The following is a 21,369-nucleotide window of genomic DNA, read 5'->3' on the forward strand; positions in this document are numbered from 1 at the left end:
TCCGGCAGCCAGCCAGCTAGGTCGCTTGAGTGGGCTAATGCCCGATTTCTTCACTTCCCGATAAAGTTATCCGGAGGATAAATCTCAAGTTTAATCAATCACGTAGATGGATCTGGTAGTTTATCTCTTGAATAATTTTAACCGCAAGATAACTGGACATAAAGAAATCGGCCATAAGTGTCACATACATATAACCTTAATTTACTTTTGTAGTCGTGTACAATTAAGTGTAAGGTAAGTTATTGTTTTTACGTCATAATTACTAAAATATCAATTTTAAAACACTTAAAATGCTTAATTGTCTTTTAAGAATATCTTAACAATGGTCACATGTGCTGCAAAAGGGACTCAAACGCAAATGGTTCAAAAATGTGTAATTTTCCAAGAGATCCACAGCGATTACATACATGGCTGGCAATTGTGGAATGGAAGATAAAAAGTTTAATTATTGTATTGCATTATGCGAGGTGTATTATGTTTTCTTACTGTTACATAATTTGAAAAATCATTTACTGAAATCGATAGCTGCGGTCAGTAATAGAATAATAAAAGAACTAAATTAAACACTTATATTTTTCAGTTTCACTTTACGGCTGACATGTGGGAGAAACAAGTGAGGCCCGATTGCGCACATAAGCGATTGGACACAGTATTTCCCGATTGGACGCAGACCCGATTGGACACGGACCCGATTGAACACGAACTCAATTGGACACAGACCCGATTGGACACAGACCCGATTGCACACGGACCCGATTGCACACGGAAGCGATTGCGCACTGACCCGATTGCACACGACCCGTTTGCACACGGACTCGATTGCACACGGACCCGATTGCGCACCGACCCGTTTGCACACGGACCCGATTGCGCACCGACCTGTTTGCACACGGACCCGATTGCGCACCGACCCGATTGCACACGACTCGTTTGCACACGGACCCGATTGGACACGGACTCGATTGGACACCGTCTCGATCGGACATAGTCTCGATTGGACACGGACTTGATTGAACACAGACCCGATTGGACACGGACCCGATTGCACACGGACCCGATTGCGCACCGACCCATTTGCACACGGACTCAATTGCGCACCGACCCGATTGCACACGATACGATTCCGCCTCGCAGAATAATGCAAAAACAACCTGTGTGGATAGCAAAGAAAATTTAGAATAAATTTTTATAAATATTTTACGAATTTATTTTTAAAAAACATTTTTTAAGTTATATAATTGTTTTCATAAATTATTTAAAAATTATTATTAACAATATATAAAATATATTTTTAAAATGTACTAAAAAATATTTATGGTATATAAACTCGAAATATTTTTGCATTTTTAAATTATAATAACATAAATATTTATTTTTAATATTTTCATAAATATTTATCATAATTATTTTATACTTGGCAAACTCAGACATAAAAATACGTACAAAATATTTATTATAATTTCTTTTTTTATACATATTTTATAATCGCAAACCTATGTGGTGCAGAAAATGCTTTGTGTACACACACACACACACACACACACACACACACACACGGGGGTGCAAGGGAGGCTTTGCCCCCTCCCGCACCCACCCCGTCCAAGTCGCTAATCCATGTACTATCTGAAATGCGGAATCGTATCGTGTGCAATCGGGTCCGTGTGCAAACGAGTCGGTGCGCAATCGAGTCCGTATGCAATCGGGTCCGTGTGCAAACGAGTCGGTGCGCAATCGGGTCCGTGTGCAATCGGGTCGATGTGCAATCGGGTCCGTGTGCAATCGGATCTGTGTCCAATTGAGTCCGTGTTTAATCGGGTCCGTGTCCAATCGGGTCTGTGTCCAATCGGGAAATACTACTGTGTCCAATCGTTTATGTGCGCAATCGAAACAATCCCGGAAGAAACAGAGGGTTGATGGATCAAAAAAATTAAAATCATCTGCAGTGCCAACCATATTTGGCGAGCTTGTGACCCAGCAAGAGCATCAGAAAATCGCTAATGATAAGTAAAAAAGATTGTTCACAAGAATTGTAGTGAAACAGTGTTATTAACATATAACATTATGTGCAGTAACTTATTCGTGAATCGTAATTTTGGTAATGCACCTCTACGTAGAAGTTTTAGACCTTTGATCACTGATCATATACTTCAGGGAGCTAATCAACCTCATCAGTGGATGTGTTAAATAAAATAAAATAAATATATATTTGAACATATATAGAAAGAAAAATAAGTGATCTTTATGTAGTCGATTCAGTTCAGTAGTATGTTTGGAGTATGCCGTCAAATTCTTACATTTTTGTTTACGAAAACTTTTCACTACCTTACCTTCTCCATCTCTAATTAAGATAAAAATTCCTAACAGAGTTGTGTAAAATATTTTTTCTTTTCAGTGCCAACAGTGTCTACCGAAATTGAAAATCTATCGATACTTACTATTTCGGAAAATAACGAACTGAAAATATTACAAAGCAAACCCGAAATTGCAAGAAGTTCAGCAGCAAATGTTTCCGACAGGAAACAAACAACGCTCAACACAAAAACTCGTGACTTTGAACATTATAGTTCGGATGCTAGCAGGAATGAAATTTTACATGAAGAAAGTCACATTGTAATGAATAAGCCGAGGGAGAAACTGAACATAGGTTGACATAGTTCAGACAATTCTGGAGTCATTGAACGACTGCAAAAAGAGTTGAAAAAATCAAAAAAATTGAGGTTTGCAATGATGAAAGGACATAAACGCCTACAAAGAGAATACAGGAAAACAATTACAAAATTGCAACAAGAAGTAGGTATTCAAAAACGTTGTTCACACGCATTAAAAAATATGTTTAATAATGACCAAGTAAAAAAGTTGGAGTGTGGGTATAAAAAAATGCCAAAATGGTGCGATTCCACTTTAATCAAAGCCTATTGTTACGTTCGATGAGATTTTTCACCTATTTCATCTCATGTCGCGCACCGCGCTCTCGCGCGCTCCGCTGGAGCATCCGTCTCACCGAGCGCTCCCCTCCCCACGAAATCAGACGCGCTGGGTATTAGCGCGTACACCCTACGCTTATACTCTTTATTAAATTTTATTATTATTGCGTGCGTGATTATTACTCCCAGTGTCAAAGCTCAAATCCATCGAATCATGCCACGTATAGTTAAAAATTTCGTTAAAAGAGTGATATTCTTTCGTCACCTTTCTATTTGCTATTAACGACAGGGTGCAACCGCCACCCCTCAACTCCCTTGTTAATTAATAATACTGCAATCCGTCGCAGTCATGCTATAACTCTTTCACATTATTAACAACCTGGAGTAATGTGAATATTTTTCAACCATGCGGTTCACGCGTGACACCCTCGCGCTGCCGAAGAGTCGGTCCAGCCGCGGAGCGCGTGTACCAAGTGGGATAGCAATAGCTCGAGCATTATTCCAATCGGGAAGTATGAATGAGATAGCATGAGTAAAGTAATTACGAAGGTATGCGGTTTAATTACTCCGCTCACAGAGGTGATAAGAGAAAGGCGAAGGAAGCATTCAAACGCTAACCACCCTGGCTACCTCTTGACCGAAGTTTATAATAATCCAAATAAAAATTAGAAACCATAAAATTTCAAAAATAATAGCTATTTGTCGCGGAATTTTCCATGGATTTGAGCTTTCCTACACCCGCGTACCCCTAGGACCCCCTAGTTTTGGGGTATATAAGGAGCGCGAGATCCTCAGGAAGCAGCATTTTCGCTCATATAACGAGTCGCGCTGCCAGTAGGCATAGACGTTACTCTGCAGAAAAGAAGTGCTATCCGTGGAATAGTTATAAGCCATCGCGCTCTTATATAAATAAGTCTACTACACTGCGCTATTAAATTCTTGATACAAGAAGCAACCAGTGCGTAAGTAACATCTCTTCTATCTACAAACGCTGTAAATTTACTCTTATAATTTGTCAAGTGTAAGCTCACTTTACTTTATTTAAAATAAAGGTCTCTTGTCGTAAAATTCTGTTTAATATAACTATTTAACGAAATTATAAATTTCTTACTTGTATTGCGCGAGAATTATTAAATTAAGTGGGGCAAAATACAGGGCAAACCATCCTCGGTGCTCCCAAAAACGAACAAGCGACTTCCCTGAATCTTCATCCTGGAAGCAGGGCGCTACGACTCAGGCGCCTGCTTCCTCCCTGAACTTCAAGCCAGGGGCGCCTACCGGGGCGCTTAAGTTAGGAGGTGTCCAGGGGACAACGGGCGCCTATTAAGGCGCTTTTCACCCCCTACGTCGTTCCCCCCACCTAACTGTGCACCACAGGGCAGCCCATAGGGCGCTCTCCGTCACAAACGCCCCATCTTTCCTTGGCGTGGGATTTGTTGCGCCCTCCCTGGGCGCTCCCCCCTCACGCTCTCTACACCTTGTCGCAAAATTGTACGCTCTTCCTCTCATTAGCATCCGAACAGTACCCACAAAAGAAAAGAGGTACTCTCCTTTTTTTTTATTATTTTTGGCCTAAACTCATTTCCTAAAGCACCACTAAGAACCGCGTCGTTCACGTGGCAGGCAGTAACTACGCGAATAATAACAATAACTATCATTGATCTCTCTCTCTCTCTCTCTCTCTCTCTCTCTCTCTCTCTCTCTCTCTCTCTCTCTCTCTCTCTCTCTCTCTCTCTCTCTCTCTCTCTCCCTCCCTCCCTCCCTCCCTCCCTCCCTCCCTCCCTCCCTCCCTCCCTCCCTCCGTGTGTGTGTGTGTGTGTGTGTGTGTGTGTGTGTGTGTGTGTGTGTGTGTGTGTGTGTGTGTGTGTGTGTGTGTGTGTGTGTGTGTGTGTGTGTGTGTGTGTGTGTGTGTGTGTGTGTGTGTGTGTGTGTGTGTGTGTGTGTGTGTGTGTGTGTGTGTGTGTGTGTGTGTGTGTGTGTGTGTGTGTGTGTGTGTGTGTGTGTGTGTGTGTGTGTGTGTGTGTGTGTGTGTGTGTGTGTGTGTGTGTGTGTGTGTGTGTGTGTGTGTGTGTGTGTGTGTGTGTGTGTGTGTGTGTGTGTGTGTGTGTGTGTGTGTGTGTGTGTTCACGTACTCTCGGTCCGCGTCCGTGTGAAACGGAACAAGACGGGTAAGAACAGAACCCGAGTCAATCTCTCACATATACTCCGTGGGATGGTACGGGCTGCCCACTAGGACGCTTATCCCCCACACTCCCCTCCTTATTTCGTGGGCAATGGGCTCGCCCATTTGGGCGCTTTATCCCCACGGACTCATACAATTACAACTTGGCAGATTGACTCGTTTTCTCATCTAACCCAGCAAAATTACCCCGATTAAAACATTTCATAAAAACTAAAAGAAAGGGAAGTAAATATTAACAGAGAGAAAGAGAGGAATTCAAATAAAGGAAACGTTACACGAATTACATGACTCTTACCACACTCGTTTACTTGCCTGACACTTGTCTTTTATATAATCATGGGTTCTTCTAATAAATTCGGTTTACAACCTAACAGTGCGACATCATGCCACGGTCTCGCCGAGGGGGAAGGAAGCGGCAGATTAAGAGGTTGAAATGGCGCCTTATCGAGGCTGGGACTTTTGATCCGCGCGTCTTCGATCAACCTCCGCCCCCCGACGCCTCCCCGAGACGGCACGGATCTCCGGGGCCGTTCGAGCTGCCACCTCCACAGCCGACCCCCTGCCCCCGACTAGTGCCCCCGGCACCGCCCTGCCGTATAGCACCACCACCAAACCCCGCTCCCTTCAGGCGCCCGCCGCCCCGGCTACCCCCGAGGACTGATACCGCCCCTATCCGGGCTCCCACACGTCCCGCAAGGGTGGACCGCCAGGCCCGTCCACCCCTGCGGCAAGGCCTCCGCATAACGAGCGACGAGGCCTTCGTCGGGTCGCTCCTAAAACTTGCACTATCCGGCAAGGCGACCCCTCGATCTATCGAAGTTTACCGCAGGCTCCTCAAGCCCCTCGAAGGAGCACCTCCTCCGAAACGAGGAAGGCGTGCGGAGGAGTAATTGTAAAATAATAAAAGAAAATATATATATATTCCATAACCGGATGAAAATTTTTTACTCACAAACTCACAATCAGTTACGCTCCTGGGGAACCACGGTTTACGCTCGGCCCCGGTTACTTCCCCCCTCCCCCAGGACGTAACACCTATCAATTAAAGTTTTCGTGCGGATTATCTGGCTACAAAGAATTATTAAGGCATGGTTTTCCGCTTCATTGCGAACGCTCAATCGAAAACTCGAAAATTTAAAATTTCAGAGCAGAATTTTACATGAAATTTTCCAATTTTTACACATTAAAGTCTCACAGTTGAAAAACGATAGGGATAGAGATTGTTTAATTGTGCTTGATGAAATAAATATATCAGCAGGTACCGTTTTCAACATATCCACTAATTCATATGTAGGGTACGTAACTTTACCTGGGCATAATAACAACGACATTGCGACCAATGGCTTAGTTTTTATGCTTGCAAGCATAGGGCACAAACTGATGGAAATAAACTATGGCTTATTACTATACAGCTAAAAATACAAACGGTTCCGTGTATAAATATATAATTCTTGAAATCATTCAGAAAGCAGAGAAAATAGGATTACGCGTTCAAGGGATAGTTTCTGATATGGGTTCAGCAAATCAAGCCATGTGAAAAGAATTTAACAATGTCACACGTCATTCTGTAGTTAAAAATAAATGTGTACATCCGTATAATGAGACTCGACACGTATATTTCTTTCACGATAGCTCACATGCGCTAAAAAACTTTAAAGAAGGAATGCTTAACCACAAGTTCATCACGAATCCTAAATATTATGTAGAAAAATATAATTTACCGACGAATACAGCACATTTAGCACATTTCACTGAATTATTAGACTATCAAAAAAGCTCTTTATTGCATTTGGAACCAAAATTGCGACCAGAATACCTCGATAGATCGTCACATTTTTTCAAAATGAGGGTTAAAAGTTTCTCTCATGTTATGAGTCACGCAGTAAGTACTTCTTTACAATTTTTGGCAACTGAGAAGTTGAAACCTGAATATCAAACTTCGTGGCTGGTGGGACAAATTTGTAAATGGTTTGAGATTGTTAGTACACGGATAATTACATTTGCTTTGAGTCGACACAATTTGCATAAATATAATAATTAACTATAAATTTTCTAAGAAAATTTATAGATTTGATTTCACAACTCAATTTTGGTGTTAAAGGCGATTGGAAACCATTTCAAAAAGGAATGATTTTAACAACTCAATCATTAATAGATGTGACCGAATACTTATTAATGGAAAAAAATTACAATTACGTACTAGGTAGCCGATTTACGCAGGATTGCCTTGAAAATCTTTTTTCCGTTCTACGTAGTAAACATTGCATCCTAAATGCTCTTTAGTTTAAAAATAATTTAAAGTTAACAATGATATCTCAGTATATCAGAAAGGTATCCACTAGTAACTACAACTTCGATGATCGTGAGTTTTTACCAGATTTTTTGACAACCATTAAACAAAAAAATATATCGTACAGAATTGATGATGCACCAGTTACCGAGTATGTTATACAGACAGAAGTTATTATGAATACAATAGATTTGAATATTTTATACTATGTTGCTGGATATATTATTACCAGCATTACGAAAAAATAATCGCTGTCTCTCATATGTCGGAGGCAAAAGAGTTGATTTCACACATTATAACAGATTAACGGCACTACGATGTTACGGTGAAGAAACTTTATTTTTTGTGAATCAGTTAACTTTTGAATTTTTTTAAAAAATGGAAGAAATGTTTAGAGCGTACGAAAAAACAAATTTATTTAGAAATAACATTAACGTAAAAAAATATTTAACAGAAAAATTCTTAGCTATGCCATACACAATACCACATTGCCATAATTTAAAACAAAAAATTGCGAGTCAATTTGTTATTTTTAAATTAAAAACGCGAAAAAAAATCGCTCTAAAAATGCAAAAAAATTTTGCAAGTAAAACAATGGCCGTGCATTATAATGTCAATTAAGACATTGTAACAATTCGATACTCCGTAAAGTATCCCAGATAGCCAAACGTGCTGAAGCATAAAAGTGGCAAGTCTTGTCGGATTTGTTTGTCGTTGCTATGCTGGACCTAGTGCAGCACATGTTACATACAAAACTTTATACGTTTAAAAACTATAATTTTAATAATATAATTTATTCGTATATAAATTAATAATGTTTTGTTAATAATATTATTTGAAATTGTTACTGAAATTAAAGTTTTGATGAGAAACATTGCATAAAAATTATTAAGCTCAGTGTTGGCATAACTATTCGTATTAGCGATGGATAATCAACGTGAAATATTCATACTAGGGATATCATGCCGATAAGCCGATTAATTACAAAATCGTCTTTTGCAACTTTTTTCTTAATAATATATATTATGGATTAGTAATATTATTACTTATTGCTTCGTTCAATGATGGTTTTAGACAGTCTCGAGAAAGAGGCGTCAGGGCCGATAGCATACGGTCGCATGGGGAAGGGATGAAGACTAAGGGCAAGACCCAATCATATACTGAACATTTACTTATTCTTTAATATAATTGGTCTTTGCCCTTAGTCTTCATCCCCTCTCTATGCGACCGTATGCTACCGGGACTGCAATCTGCGATCGCTGATTCAAAGCTTTCTATGGATATCAGTAACTGCGCGTGCAAGTTTTTGATTAATGTACAAAATACCTACAGAACATACAGAATAACTTCAAAAACTAATTTTTAAGAAGTTTACTACCATAAATAAGTAAAAGGTAAAACTAAAGTATTTTAATATTTATATCTATTTCTTGCATGTACTTTATACCTTAACCTATAAACTACAGTCGCATGATTTGACGTCGTTATGAAACTATTTATTATCAATTTGTTTCTTTTTAATAAAGCAGTTTGGTAATATTCAAGAACAAACATATGCGAATTACAAATATTAACAGTTCAACTTGTTTAACCCGTATAATTATTGTGACTTTTGTCTCTTGTATAATAATTTATTGTAGGTTATCTATTTCTTTCCTTTTTGATTTATTCACAAATATTATGTGAAAATTATTTCTTTTTAATTTACAAACTGACAAACAATTATAATTCTGTTCCGATATTTACTAGTATTGAAAATCTATATTTTATATTATGTATATTATAAATTTTGAATACTTTAGTAATAGCCGCATAAATATCGGAATGCAACTTATATTGTAGAATGCTGTATAAAAAGTAGAAACTGATAAAAGTTCCATAATTATACTTATCAAAAATTATTTTTTATCTATCAAAGGTATAATAATATCAATTTCTTTATTTTGTTTTACTTCCAGATTGGTCGATGTTATTTTGACTCCTTGATTAACATCTACAGTAATATTTCATTATATAAAAATATATCATTAATAATGAAACATCTTAAACAATCCATAGACACTAATTTTTGTAGCCGTCGTGCTTTTCGCCACATTTCTTCTCGTCAACGTCAACGAATTGTAGCTGAGTTGACACGTAATCGCGTCGAAGCATCAAATAATTCATTATGCAGTTGTAACAAAACTCTCGAACTTAAGGATTCTGTTAATCATTTTATTCCAATTAACAATTCAGTAACTAAAGAACAGTCGGATGATTCAAATTTAGAGTTAAACTCTAATGTAATTAATTTAGAAGTTCAGAATGTTTTAAGTGAGAATGAAGAAAGTTTTTTAGATACTAGTACAACCTATGTTAGTGACAATGATGAATACAATGAATATGAGGATAATGTAGTAAACTATGCATCTACATTCACTGAAAAACTTGCAACTTGTTTTATACAAAGTGGTATTAATCATGTACAAGGAAATATGATTTTAAACACGTTACGCTGCCATAATTGTTTCTCAAATCTCCCGAAAGATGTAAGAACTTTATTAAAACTCTTCGCAAATCCATTATATTAAGAAATGTTCCTCCTGGCGAATATCTTCATATAGGTTTTGTAGCAGGAATAACCAACAGTCTTTGGAATGTTTCACGAGCTATGATTCCTCAAAGTTTAGAAATAGACTTTAGTACCGATGGTGCTATCTTAGACAAGTCAGGTCAAATCCAAATTTGGCCAATCCAATGTAAAATTGCCAACATTTCCGGTAGTATGCCCGAAATTATCGGTATTTATCGAGGAAAACGTAAACCTTTTAGTGCTTTCGAGTTTTTTAAAGACTTTATTGATGAAGTGAATTTAGTGATCACAGAGGGGGGAATAATGTTTGAAGGTAATAGATTATCTATTGTTCTCAGATGCTTCATAGCCGATGCTCCAGCCCGAGCATTTGTTCTAAATCACAAAGGTCATACATCTTTCCATCCATGTTCGAAATGTAAAGTGTCCGGCGAATTTTATGAGCGACGACCTGTATTTCTCGGAATTGATCATATTGTTCGTACAGATGAAGAATATGCTAAACGACAGGATAAAGATCATTATAAACAAGGAAACTCTCCACTATCACACCTTCCAATTGGTATGGTTAGTCAAGTTCCTTTCGAAAGCATGCATTTGTTATATCTTGGTTTAGGAAAAAAGTTGTTTTCAGCGTGGGTAGGCGGTCAATATTCAATTTCGAGTAGACTTGCAAGTTCTAAAGTAGCTGAGATTTCAGCAAGGTTTATTCATCTGATTCAATATTATCCAAGAGATTTTAACCGACCACCAAGACAGATTGAAGAACATTCAAACTATAAAGCAACTGAAGTTCGACACTTTATTCTTTATACCGGACCAGTAGTTTTGAATGGTATTTTACCGAATGAATTATATACACATTTCTTACTTTTACACGCAGCATTGCGTTGTTTATCTTTTAGTTCACCAACGAAAGAACAATTAATTTTTGCAGAGCTTGCTTTACGTTTGTATGTAAGAAAGTGTCCAACATATTATGGAATATCTTTTATGTCCTTTAATGTTCACGGACTTTTACATGTTGTTGAAGATGTTAAAACTTTAGGTCCTCTTGAGTTATATTCTGCCTTTACATATGAAAACAACATGCGTATTTTCAGAAGATATTGCAGAAAACCTCATCTTCCTTTACAACAAATTGCGCGTAGAAGGGTTGAAGAATCAAATTTTCGCTACAGAAATTTAAACAAAAAATTACTTCAAAACCAAACTAAATTATTAACTGTTCGTAAAAAACATAACACTGGTTCAATTCCAAAGGAACTATATGGTGCACAGCAATATTCTGAGTTACAGACACAGAAATTTACGTTAGGCCTTCAATTTCATAATTGCTGCTGCATATTGCAAGATAAATCTATTTGCATTATTGTAAATATTTTGGTATTTCAAAAAACAAATTATTTGGTTATTAAGAAATTTCGTTGTATTAAAAATTTTTATGATGTGGGAATTTCATCGACTTCTGTAGGGGTTTTTAAGTGTTCAATGTTGAGTACTGAAACTTTTGTTGTGCCTGTAAGTGCAATTGAAGCAAAATGCTATCAAATGCCTTATTGGCAAAATGATACTGCTGATTTTAGTAGCTCTGATGAAACATCAAATGCACAATGTATTATTAATGATGAGTTCATTATAATGATATTAATATAATGATACAATATTGTGCAACTATTTTAACTATTACTTTGATATTAACTTTTTTGTAATTTTTAAATTAATTGCTTTCATACTTAAGATTATATTTTGATTATATTTAAGACAATATTTTAAATATACATATGTTATATAAAATTAATATTATAATAAATCATTATCATGCAAAGACATACTGTAATATTATTAATTTTACATTAAACATTTTATATTACAATTTTATATTACAATTTTATACATTTGTATAAAAACTTTTGATATATTAAATTGATATATTAAAAGATCAGTTATAAATATATATTTGAGTCATGATGCGGTTGTATAAAGAACTTTCTTCATCAATAAAATTAATCCTGAACAAGATAACGTCACATGTAAGCAACAAAGTTGTATTTTGTACATAAATAAATGTTTCGTATACACACACGCACACACGCGCGCAGGCGCGTATATTCGTCATATATATGTATATACACGTACATACATATATATAATATGTATAATATATAATTGCGCGTGCGTGCGTGTGTGTGTATTAAACCATTTGCAATACAAATATACAATATTTAGAAAAATTTGATTTTGTCAATTAATAAATAAATACAAATAAAAAATTCTATAACAGTTAATAAATAAATATACGTTAAGCCGTTATTAATAAGTTTAACATTACATTAACACTCTTATTACTCTTTGGTTGGAAAAAGTATACATAGCATTATTAAATACTTAGCCATACTAACTGCACTAATTTACAATGTATCTTTCTCTTTCCACATTGGAAAGAAAAAAACACTCTGAATTAGTACAATTAGTATGACTAGTTATTAATAACACCATGTTTATACAAATTGGACGCTTCTACCATTAACAGGATATATGTTTTGTATTATTTATTTCAGATTGGATAAAATGAAACGAACAATGCGAAATATAAAGCAGCCAACGCGTTTTGCAGATATGGTTCCATTTGACACCTCCTCATCTGAGAACGAGCCACCTATCAATCGAAGGCGTTTGTTAAATGATTCAGGATCTATTAAAGATGATATTGAACAACTCAAATCAACATTGACTACTTGTTCTAAAAAAGAACGACCGAAACAAGATAAACATGTCCGAAACACATTCACGTCAAAACACTCTTTCTCACAACCTTTACTAAAAAAGAATACCTTCTCTCATAAGAAATTTCCTTTAACTAATAAATCATTTTCACAAGAGAACCATTCTCTAATTCCACATTCTCCATCTGTCTGTGCTGTTAATGTAGAGTCACGCAATCAACGCTCTGTGCATCCACATTCATCACCAAATCGTACTACCCATGTATACAGGAACTGCTCTGTAACTCCGCAGTCTCCATCTAGCAATACTGCCCACGTAGATTCTCGCAGTAAGCGTTCTCTGAGTCCACAATTATTACTCGACCACATTACCCATATAGATTCTGACAGCAATCACTCAGTGACTTCACATTCACCACTAAATCATACTACCTATGTAGATGTTCACAGGAACCGTTCTGTAACTCCACATTCTCCATCTGACCATACTGCCCACGTAGATTCTCGCAGTAAGCGTTCTCTGAGTCCACAGTTATTACCCGACCATATTACTCATATAGATTCTGAAAGCAATCATTCAGTGACTTCACATTCATCACCAAATCATACTACCTATGTAGATGTTTACAGGAACCGTTCTGTAACTCCACATTCTCCATCTGGCCATACTGTCCACGTAGATTCTCACAGTAAGCGCTTTCTAAGTCCACATTCATCACCCAATCGCATTACTCAGATAGATTATCACACCAATCGCTCAGTGACTCCACATTCTTCACCTGCCCGCACTTCCCAACTAGATTCTCATAGTAATCGCTCTTTGAATTCACATTCATCACAGGACCGCATTGCCCAAATAGATTCTCAAAGCAGTTGCTCAGAAACTCAACAATTGTCAACAAACCGTATTGCTCATGCAGAGTCTCACATTAACCGTTCTCCCTCTCTTTTATTTGTTCAACGTAAATACCAAACATCACACTATTACTCTAATAAGCATTCCACTCATTCATCTGTACAAACAAAACATATAAGTGATTTAGACTCTCACCATAATCACAAACGATCCATTTGTCATGACAAATTCTCTGCACACGACCACCAGTTATGCGGAAGTGGTAAATATTGTACTATTTTATTAATATTATAATTTTACGTCAATTAAAAATATAAACATTGAATATCTCAATTTAAATTTTCAGATTTAAAAACTTGTATCCACAAAAATACGAACAATATTTCACGTCCGTTACAATGTACAATATCATCAAAAAATTCATTAAACGATGATCTGTCTCTAATTCGAAGCGATATTTGGTATGAAGAATATATAAGTTTGAAGATACACATACATACATACTGTAACCGCCGCTCGCGAGCGACGGCCAACTTCGCCTCAGCCCCTGGTCGCGGCCCTGAGCCGCCCGGGTGTCGGGGCGACTATCTTCGCGAAATTTCCCGACGTCACACTAAGTTGGGCGCCAGGTACGTTAAGCGTACCACTTTGTGTGAACCAACTCGCAAACAAATGTTACAATACTTGAATCTCGGGAAAGACGGGCGCACGCTAGGCGACCGGGGCGTTAGCGGCTCCGAGATCCAGCTGCTCAGCCCTCAAATGGCAGAGGGGGAGGTTGGGTGCGGGCGGATGGAATCGGGAAGGCGAGAGAATTACATACACGACACAAATGTAACAGAAAAAGTAACAGTTGTATTTGACCGTAAGAATTACAGTAGATGACGACTCTGCGGAGCGGTGGCGGCTCGCGCGCGTTACCAGCTGACATCCGCTGGGTATCAAATGGTGCGAGAACGGTATATTGAACGAGCGGGTTATGATGCGTACGCGGGAACTCTCCGACTTGTCTTACGCTTAACCCGGCGTCGCTGGAGGACGCCGACTCCCGCCAGGATGACCTCGCCAAGGGCGAACGGGACGGATCGCAACTCCGAGCCCGCGCGACACGCGACGGACTCGTGTTCTCCCGTGCTCCCACGATTCTTGCGAAGGATAAGCGCGACAATTATTAATTATTTGCCAGTCCGGTGGTATGAGACGATTGCGTCGATAATAATCAGAGTACGCTCACCGAAGAACTCGCAATAACAATGCGATCGACCAAATTATACAACAATAACGACTGAATTCTTATACGACGCGACAAGATACAGCACGGGAATAACCCGCGACACGACGACCGGACGAAACGACAATTGACTCGGCTGCGGATCGGGACGCACACGCAACGCGAAACTATCATGAAATACACAGCACGCAGCGAAATCACGCGGACGGGCGCGATCGGGCGAGACGACGAGGCCCCGTTGAATCCGCGAGCTCGGGATTCTCATAAACACGCCGAAAGATTTTGCGATAAGTACGCGATTTCCTCGCGGCTCGCCCAACCCGCGAAATCGGTGGCTTTACAGTATGTGTGACGCTCGTCTCACCACTTCGCCTCTCTCCTGCTGGCCTCCTCCGGGTCGGGATGACTTTCGTCCCTACGTCCTTCCTTACAACTTGGCTCGGGAACTCGGGACACACACACAGTTTTTATCTCTACGTCCGCAGCACGAGTGAGGAATCCTGGATCTCGCGGGAGCCGCTCGGCGGCGCGCCCTACCCTGCCTCCGGCGCTATAGGCCCTTATTGGCTGATTTCGCGAAAATCGATTTTCGCGCAGAGCGCGGTGCCCACGCTGTCGCCGGCTGATCGATCCACGCACGGCGGTCGATGATTATGGGCCCCGGGCACGGGAATCCTGGCGCTTTCTCGCGCGCCCGACTCTTTTCTCCTCGCCCGGCGTATCCTCCGCCATCGGGGCGTCATTTCCTCCTCGACGGGGCGTCGGCGTATCTTGAGTTGTCGTGATTCTTCCGCCGGACTTCCCGCGGTATCGGGTCTGCAATTGCCCCGTCGGGATGTCGGCATCGCGCGCCGTCGCTGGGTCCTGAAAGCGTGATTCAGCGGCAGTATCGGAATTCTTACATGGCACAAACGGTAGGCAAGATAAGGGCGGCATTACCTGCGGACCCCCGCTTAAAAGGGTCTTCTTTGACTCCCTCGTTGCCCGTTCCTCTGCAATCTCCGGGAAGATTTTCCGTTGAGACGAGACGTCCGACAACTACAACGAGATCTTCATAGCCACCGATCTCCGCCGCACCCGCGGTATAACGCTCGCAAAAATCTTAACAAGTAATTAGATGGACAGCACGTGGGACGTCACACACACAAAGTACAAGAGAATACGCTTTTGCGTCCGCTCCCGAGCGGGAGGACGCAGGGCCCGCGGGATGTTATTGCGTAAGGGCCCTCAGGGCCTTGTGACGGACAGCAGCCTGCGGCTGTCACGTCACAATACATACATACATACATACATACATACATACATATATAGCTTAAAGATACTTTTTTATATTCCAATTTTATATTATTTTAGGAACATTAAACGACAATTGCAAGATATGCCAAAAAGGATTATTGATCAACTCGGGTAAATTTATGGACTATAAACTATAATCTAAAAAAATTACATGCATGCATGTGCGCGCGCGCGCGCGCACACACACACACAAATGTTACTACAAAAAGTATTACAACGTTGTGAGCATAAAATATAATACGTATTATTTATGAAATATTTATGCATATTTTTAAGATCAACAATTCAGGCTGAAATACGAAAGGTCAAGACTACTCTAATACAAAATATCAAGGTTCCATGCAAACCAGCATGTCTTCCTCTTAAGACTACAGAAGACATAAAAATGTTTGATAAGCTGCCAAACGAAGAATATGACAATGTTGTGAGTAAAAAAGCATACATGCATTTTTATATACATATTTGATGTAATAATAATTTAAGTTATTACTGTTTTCATTTCCTACTATTGTGTGAAATGCTGTCTATTATTGAATATAAGATTTAAAAATTTTTAATTAAATAATAAGTAAAAATCAAACTCGTGTGTAAAGCAAATTGAGAAAGATAAAAAAATCAAGAAATGAATGATCATGGCATAAATATTATAATAAAGTCTTTTTATCTGATTATTGTAGGTTAGATATCTTACAATTAGTCATATTGGTGGATGGACAGCACGCAGCTGTGCCAATGCTATTTTAAAGGAAGCTGTAAATGACGAGGTCTTTTATGACTTCACTTTTACAGGTTACAAGAGAAAAAATGTTTTCAAAGATTTACGTTTTGCAAAGGCTTGTGAAGGTGTGTATTTCTCTTTAAAAGCTAATATGTTAATTATCCTCTGATTGGTATTATTTTTCGTGTAATAAATACTTTCCAATTTTTTAAAATACTCGTAGCGTCATTGTTAAATCTGATGATTAAATTGATATGTTATTTTTAGTTTCAATTCGTTATTAAATATATATCAACAAATTATATTGACTACGTAGATATGCACTTTAGAGAACTGAAAAATATATATTGAATAACGATATTAAAAGTTCTTATTAACACCAAGATCCGCTTTGATCATGAAAGGCATTTATCTTATTTCTATTGTGTTATATTAGTCTTTTCAAGATAAATTATATTACTTATTTTTTCTGAATATATTCTAGAAGCAATGGCGGCAAATCCCAATTTTAAATTAACGCAAGCTGTATTTAAGGAGGCTATTACCGAAGCACTGAGGTCTTCAAAGCAACGATTCCGAAACCGACAAAATATGCAAGTTGAAAATAATTATAGCTGTGATAATATTGATGAAAGTGATAGTGCCTCAAATAGCGAGGAGGAAAATTAATTATATAGTATTAATTATGCTAAGAAAAGTATAAACGAGTATCAATACATATACTGAACAGTATATATATTACATGTTATGTTCTTGAAATTATATTGACATTTATTTTATATTTTTGAAATTTTATTATGCTGTATTCTTATAAAATAGAATTTAATAATAAACCAAAGATGTATGCGTGACGAGTATATTCATACTCAATACAAAAGAATATTCCTTATTTATTTAAGGATGTAATAAAGATATATTAACAGCTATCTCTATGGTAACATTTCATGGTGTATTTGTTATATATATATTAACTGTATTATTAGTACATATTGCGAAGTAATATAATATGATCTTAATTTTATGGTCTATATATTATATATCTTAATTAATAAACTTCTTTTTTTCCATAAAATTATAAGAAAAAAAGTTTTGTTTAGACGCGCGCGCGTGTGTGCATTGTCAGAGTTCCAACATATCTAACAGCTTTTTGTATTTATTGCACAAAACCGTTATTATATACTACACAAATCCGACAAAGTTTGTCAGCACAACGACAACATGTCGTGTCGCAATGTGTCAGCAAACCGTGCTGCTCACATACGCTTCATTTGCCGACTCAATTGTTGCAAATATGCCGACACGTCTATGCGTAGATGTGAATGCGCTATGTCGGCACAATGCCGATAGTTTGCTATCTGGGATTAGACTGATTAACGTTAAGTATTTAACTAATAGTTAGATATTGTCAAGATATTGTTGTTCTATTTCATACATTATTCTATTGTTTATGTATTTTATACATTAATCTTCTGTTCACGTTTTAATATATTTAATACATTTATCTCTTGTATCTGTATTTCAAACATTTATATTTATGTATTTTAAAGACTGATAATTGTTCTTCGTTAATTTTATGTTTAAGAATAATGACTGTTTATTTATGTTTGAGAATAAAATGTTTTATTAATATTAAGTGTGACGATTTATTTTTTAGTAATTTGCTCTATTGTCTTTGGATAAACTTGGAATTGTCCTAATTTTTTAGAAAAAGAACATGACCATGCATACACCACCAGGATTACTACTTTCTTGGGAACATATTGCCAAATATTGCAAAAAATAATTCTATGTATGTTAGAAGAACTGAAGACTAAAATTCATCTTACATTTCATCATATTGAAAAATTGTTAATATTAATTTTATTTATTAATTATATACATTATATTAAACATTTATTTTACAAAATTGAGGAATTGAATTACATTTATTACATTGTAGGGAAGGATATTTTATTATAAAATAAAATATTGAAGTACACCGAATATTGAAAATTGTTAATATTACTTTATACCCTAGGTTTACCGTGTCTATGTTTGCTGTATTAAACGATTATTCCAAAATTGTCATTAAATTTTGCTAGTTTAAAATTTGCTAGAATTGTATTTATTATACAAAAAAATCTATAAATATAATTTATTAATTTTTGATATATTTAACATTGGATAAGTGCAATCATTGCAAGCAATTCGGTGAACTTTATTGGCACACCTTAATATTATTTCTGTTACAATAATATTGAATTTTTTTCTCAATAGTATTGCTGCAGTGACAAAATTTGAAAAAATTTCAGCACTTGATTAAATTCATAATTAAATTACAATTTGTGGTTATTTAAAACATACATTACTAATGAAAATAAGTTAACATGTGAAATTATGTACAATTTCAATACAGTGTTCTATTACACAAATTGATTTGAAATATTTAGCTTCATTTGCCCCTTTTGCGATATGTGTATTTCGAAAATTTATGTTTTCTAATCATAGGTTTAGCAAATTATATATATTGTGACGTGGTAGCTCAGCTGCCACGAGTAGCAGCGTTCCTCCCCCGTCACAGGCTGCGAATTCGCGCCGTACGGGGAAAATAGGCGAGAGGCGAGAGGGGATCTCCATGGGGAACCGCGACAGACCTAGCGAGCGTAGTATTAATTTCTTATATTTTTGATTTCTTTGCGCGGCGGCCGTCTTCCGATGGAATGCGGCGAGAGAGCGAGAGAGGAGGAGAGAGAGCGACGACGATGCGGGGAAGGAGGAAGGACGCCACCGGTGCCCGGGAGAGACGAGCACGCGGCCCGCACGGGGATTCGGCGTGGCCCTGGGAGAGCCACGGCCGGAGCCTAAGGCGGCGGTGCCCGCCGACACCACAACGGAACGTCCCGGAGGGCTGTGGAGGAGCCCGGATGGGACCAAACGCGTCGAGGGAGGCGTCGAGTCCTCTCACGAGGAACGGAGGTCTCCGCGTGCGCTGCCCCGGCTCGGGAAATGGCCCAGCGGGAGAAAGAATATTTTGCGGGGGCCTGCGAGGCCCCCGGAAGGATTACGGCGCGCACGTCCCTGCGTACGCAGGACTGCGTGCCTTGCAGCAATTGGGTCGCGGCGCGGAAACAATGCGCATGACTGGACGGGGGGTCGCGGCGTCGATCCGGGATCGACCGCGATCCACCCCGCTTTTGCGTGCGAACGGTCCCGCCGTTAAGTTGCGTGTCGTGTCCCTGGTGAAGTATCGGTGTGGCTTGTGCGAGGCCTCAACCAGGGCAAAGGGACGAGCCTGGAGACGAGGGAGGACGTCGCCAGGACATTATCAGTGAGGTGGCCTGTCCAGATAAGTTACTGTGAGCGGTTGCCGGCCGGCGGGGTGTTCCCGGGCCCGTTCTGCATCCGCTTTTGTGTTGGTGCGTGACTCGCGTGGACCGCAGGGCGGTCATACGTTCGTGTCATTAATTGGGAATATATCGGATGCAAGCGGGCGGGACGCCGAAGCGCCGAGCCACGGGGAGGACGATCGTGAAGACGCGTGGGTTCCGTCGGAGATTCCCCTCGACCGTGCGCGCCGCAAAGCCCTCGCGCGAGCGAGTATCGCGTCGCGAGTAGCGGGTGGACGGGACTTCCGGTTTCGCGACGGTGTGTAGTGCGGTAGCGGCCGGCGATTATTGTGTGACCCCCGCGAGACACGTGGTCGCGTTCTCTAGTTGCCGGGAGTGTCGGCACGTTCGAACGTCCGGAATTCATGTGCGCGGAAGATTCCATCGTCTGTCCTTGTCGGCCGCGTGCCTACCGCGGGAGCTTCCCGCGTATCGTTAGCGTCTCTGTTTGGTTTGATTCGCGCCGGGGCGCCGCCTTGTCGGAACGCCGCATGCCGCGTCCCGCGATATTATTGTTTTCGTCTGATTATTAATTTTTAATAAAGATCGTTATCTGTTAAATTCAGAGCCTAATTTTCTGGTGTGTCGTCCGCCACTTCGTGTTACCGCATTCGCCTGCTCCCTTACGATTCACCCCGCCCCTCTACCGTTAGGCAGAGCTGGTCGAGATTGTCGCGCGAGGATCGAGGACACCTTGGCGTAACAATTTTCGCGAATTGACGCGTCGTCGAGCGCGTCTGGCGCCCAACAATTTTCGTGATAACGCGTGGCCGAGATTCGAGCGCGATAAACACGGCATCGGGGGTACCGGTTACCCTATCGGTCTCGCTGCTTTTTGCTCGCGGCTTTCCCGGTCAGGAAAAGTCGTGACAATATATATATATATATATATATATATATATATACATACATATATATATATATATATATATATATATATATATATATATATACAGGGTGTAATGTAATCGGAAGCCATCCCGTAATGGAAAGATAGACGGGATCGAGATGAACATAAAAGTCCAATATTGTCTTGGGTTAGGTCTATCAATAATCGAGATATAAATTTTTCAAATTGTACGAATGAGAGCGCGCCGTGTGAAGAACCGAGACGCTCGAGCTGTAGCGCGGCCCACTGTGTCGAGCATTGGCTGCCGGCGGCGGGGGGAAGAAGGAGAAGCGGTGCCGCTGCCTGTGCTTCGCCGCCCT

General features: G+C 39.3%; 1 protein-coding gene and 1 pseudogene across 4 annotated transcripts; both read left to right on the forward strand.

The window, feature by feature from the left end:
- The first annotated feature begins 322 nt into the window (after window positions 1-322).
- Window positions 323-3,579, forward strand: LOC118648864 (annotated as a pseudogene).
- A 5,066-nt stretch (window positions 3,580-8,645) lies between these two features.
- On the forward strand, window positions 8,646-18,288 carry LOC118648862. Of its 4 annotated transcripts, none has more exons than XM_036295340.1 (6): window positions 8,646-8,790; window positions 12,530-12,642; window positions 16,135-16,188; window positions 16,354-16,501; window positions 16,755-16,920; window positions 17,280-18,288. In XM_036295340.1, the coding sequence occupies exons 3-6, from the start codon at window positions 16,160-16,162 to the stop codon at window positions 17,462-17,464; spliced, it is 528 nt and encodes a 175-aa protein (XP_036151233.1). In that variant the 5' UTR covers window positions 8,646-8,790; window positions 12,530-12,642; window positions 16,135-16,159; the 3' UTR covers window positions 17,465-18,288. The 4 variants fall into 4 exon arrangements, with proteins under 4 accessions (XP_036151233.1, XP_036151234.1, XP_036151231.1 ...); XM_036295341.1 differs by having other exon boundaries at window positions 17,283-18,288; XM_036295338.1 differs by lacking the exons at window positions 16,135-16,188; window positions 16,354-16,501; window positions 16,755-16,920; window positions 17,280-18,288 and adding an exon at window positions 13,897-15,991 and having other exon boundaries at window positions 12,530-13,812.
- The last annotated feature ends 3,081 nt before the right edge of the window (window positions 18,289-21,369 follow it).

This window comes from Monomorium pharaonis, chromosome 1 (genome assembly GCF_013373865.1).
Source record: "Monomorium pharaonis isolate MP-MQ-018 chromosome 1, ASM1337386v2, whole genome shotgun sequence".
NCBI lineage: Eukaryota > Metazoa > Arthropoda > Insecta > Hymenoptera > Formicidae > Monomorium > Monomorium pharaonis.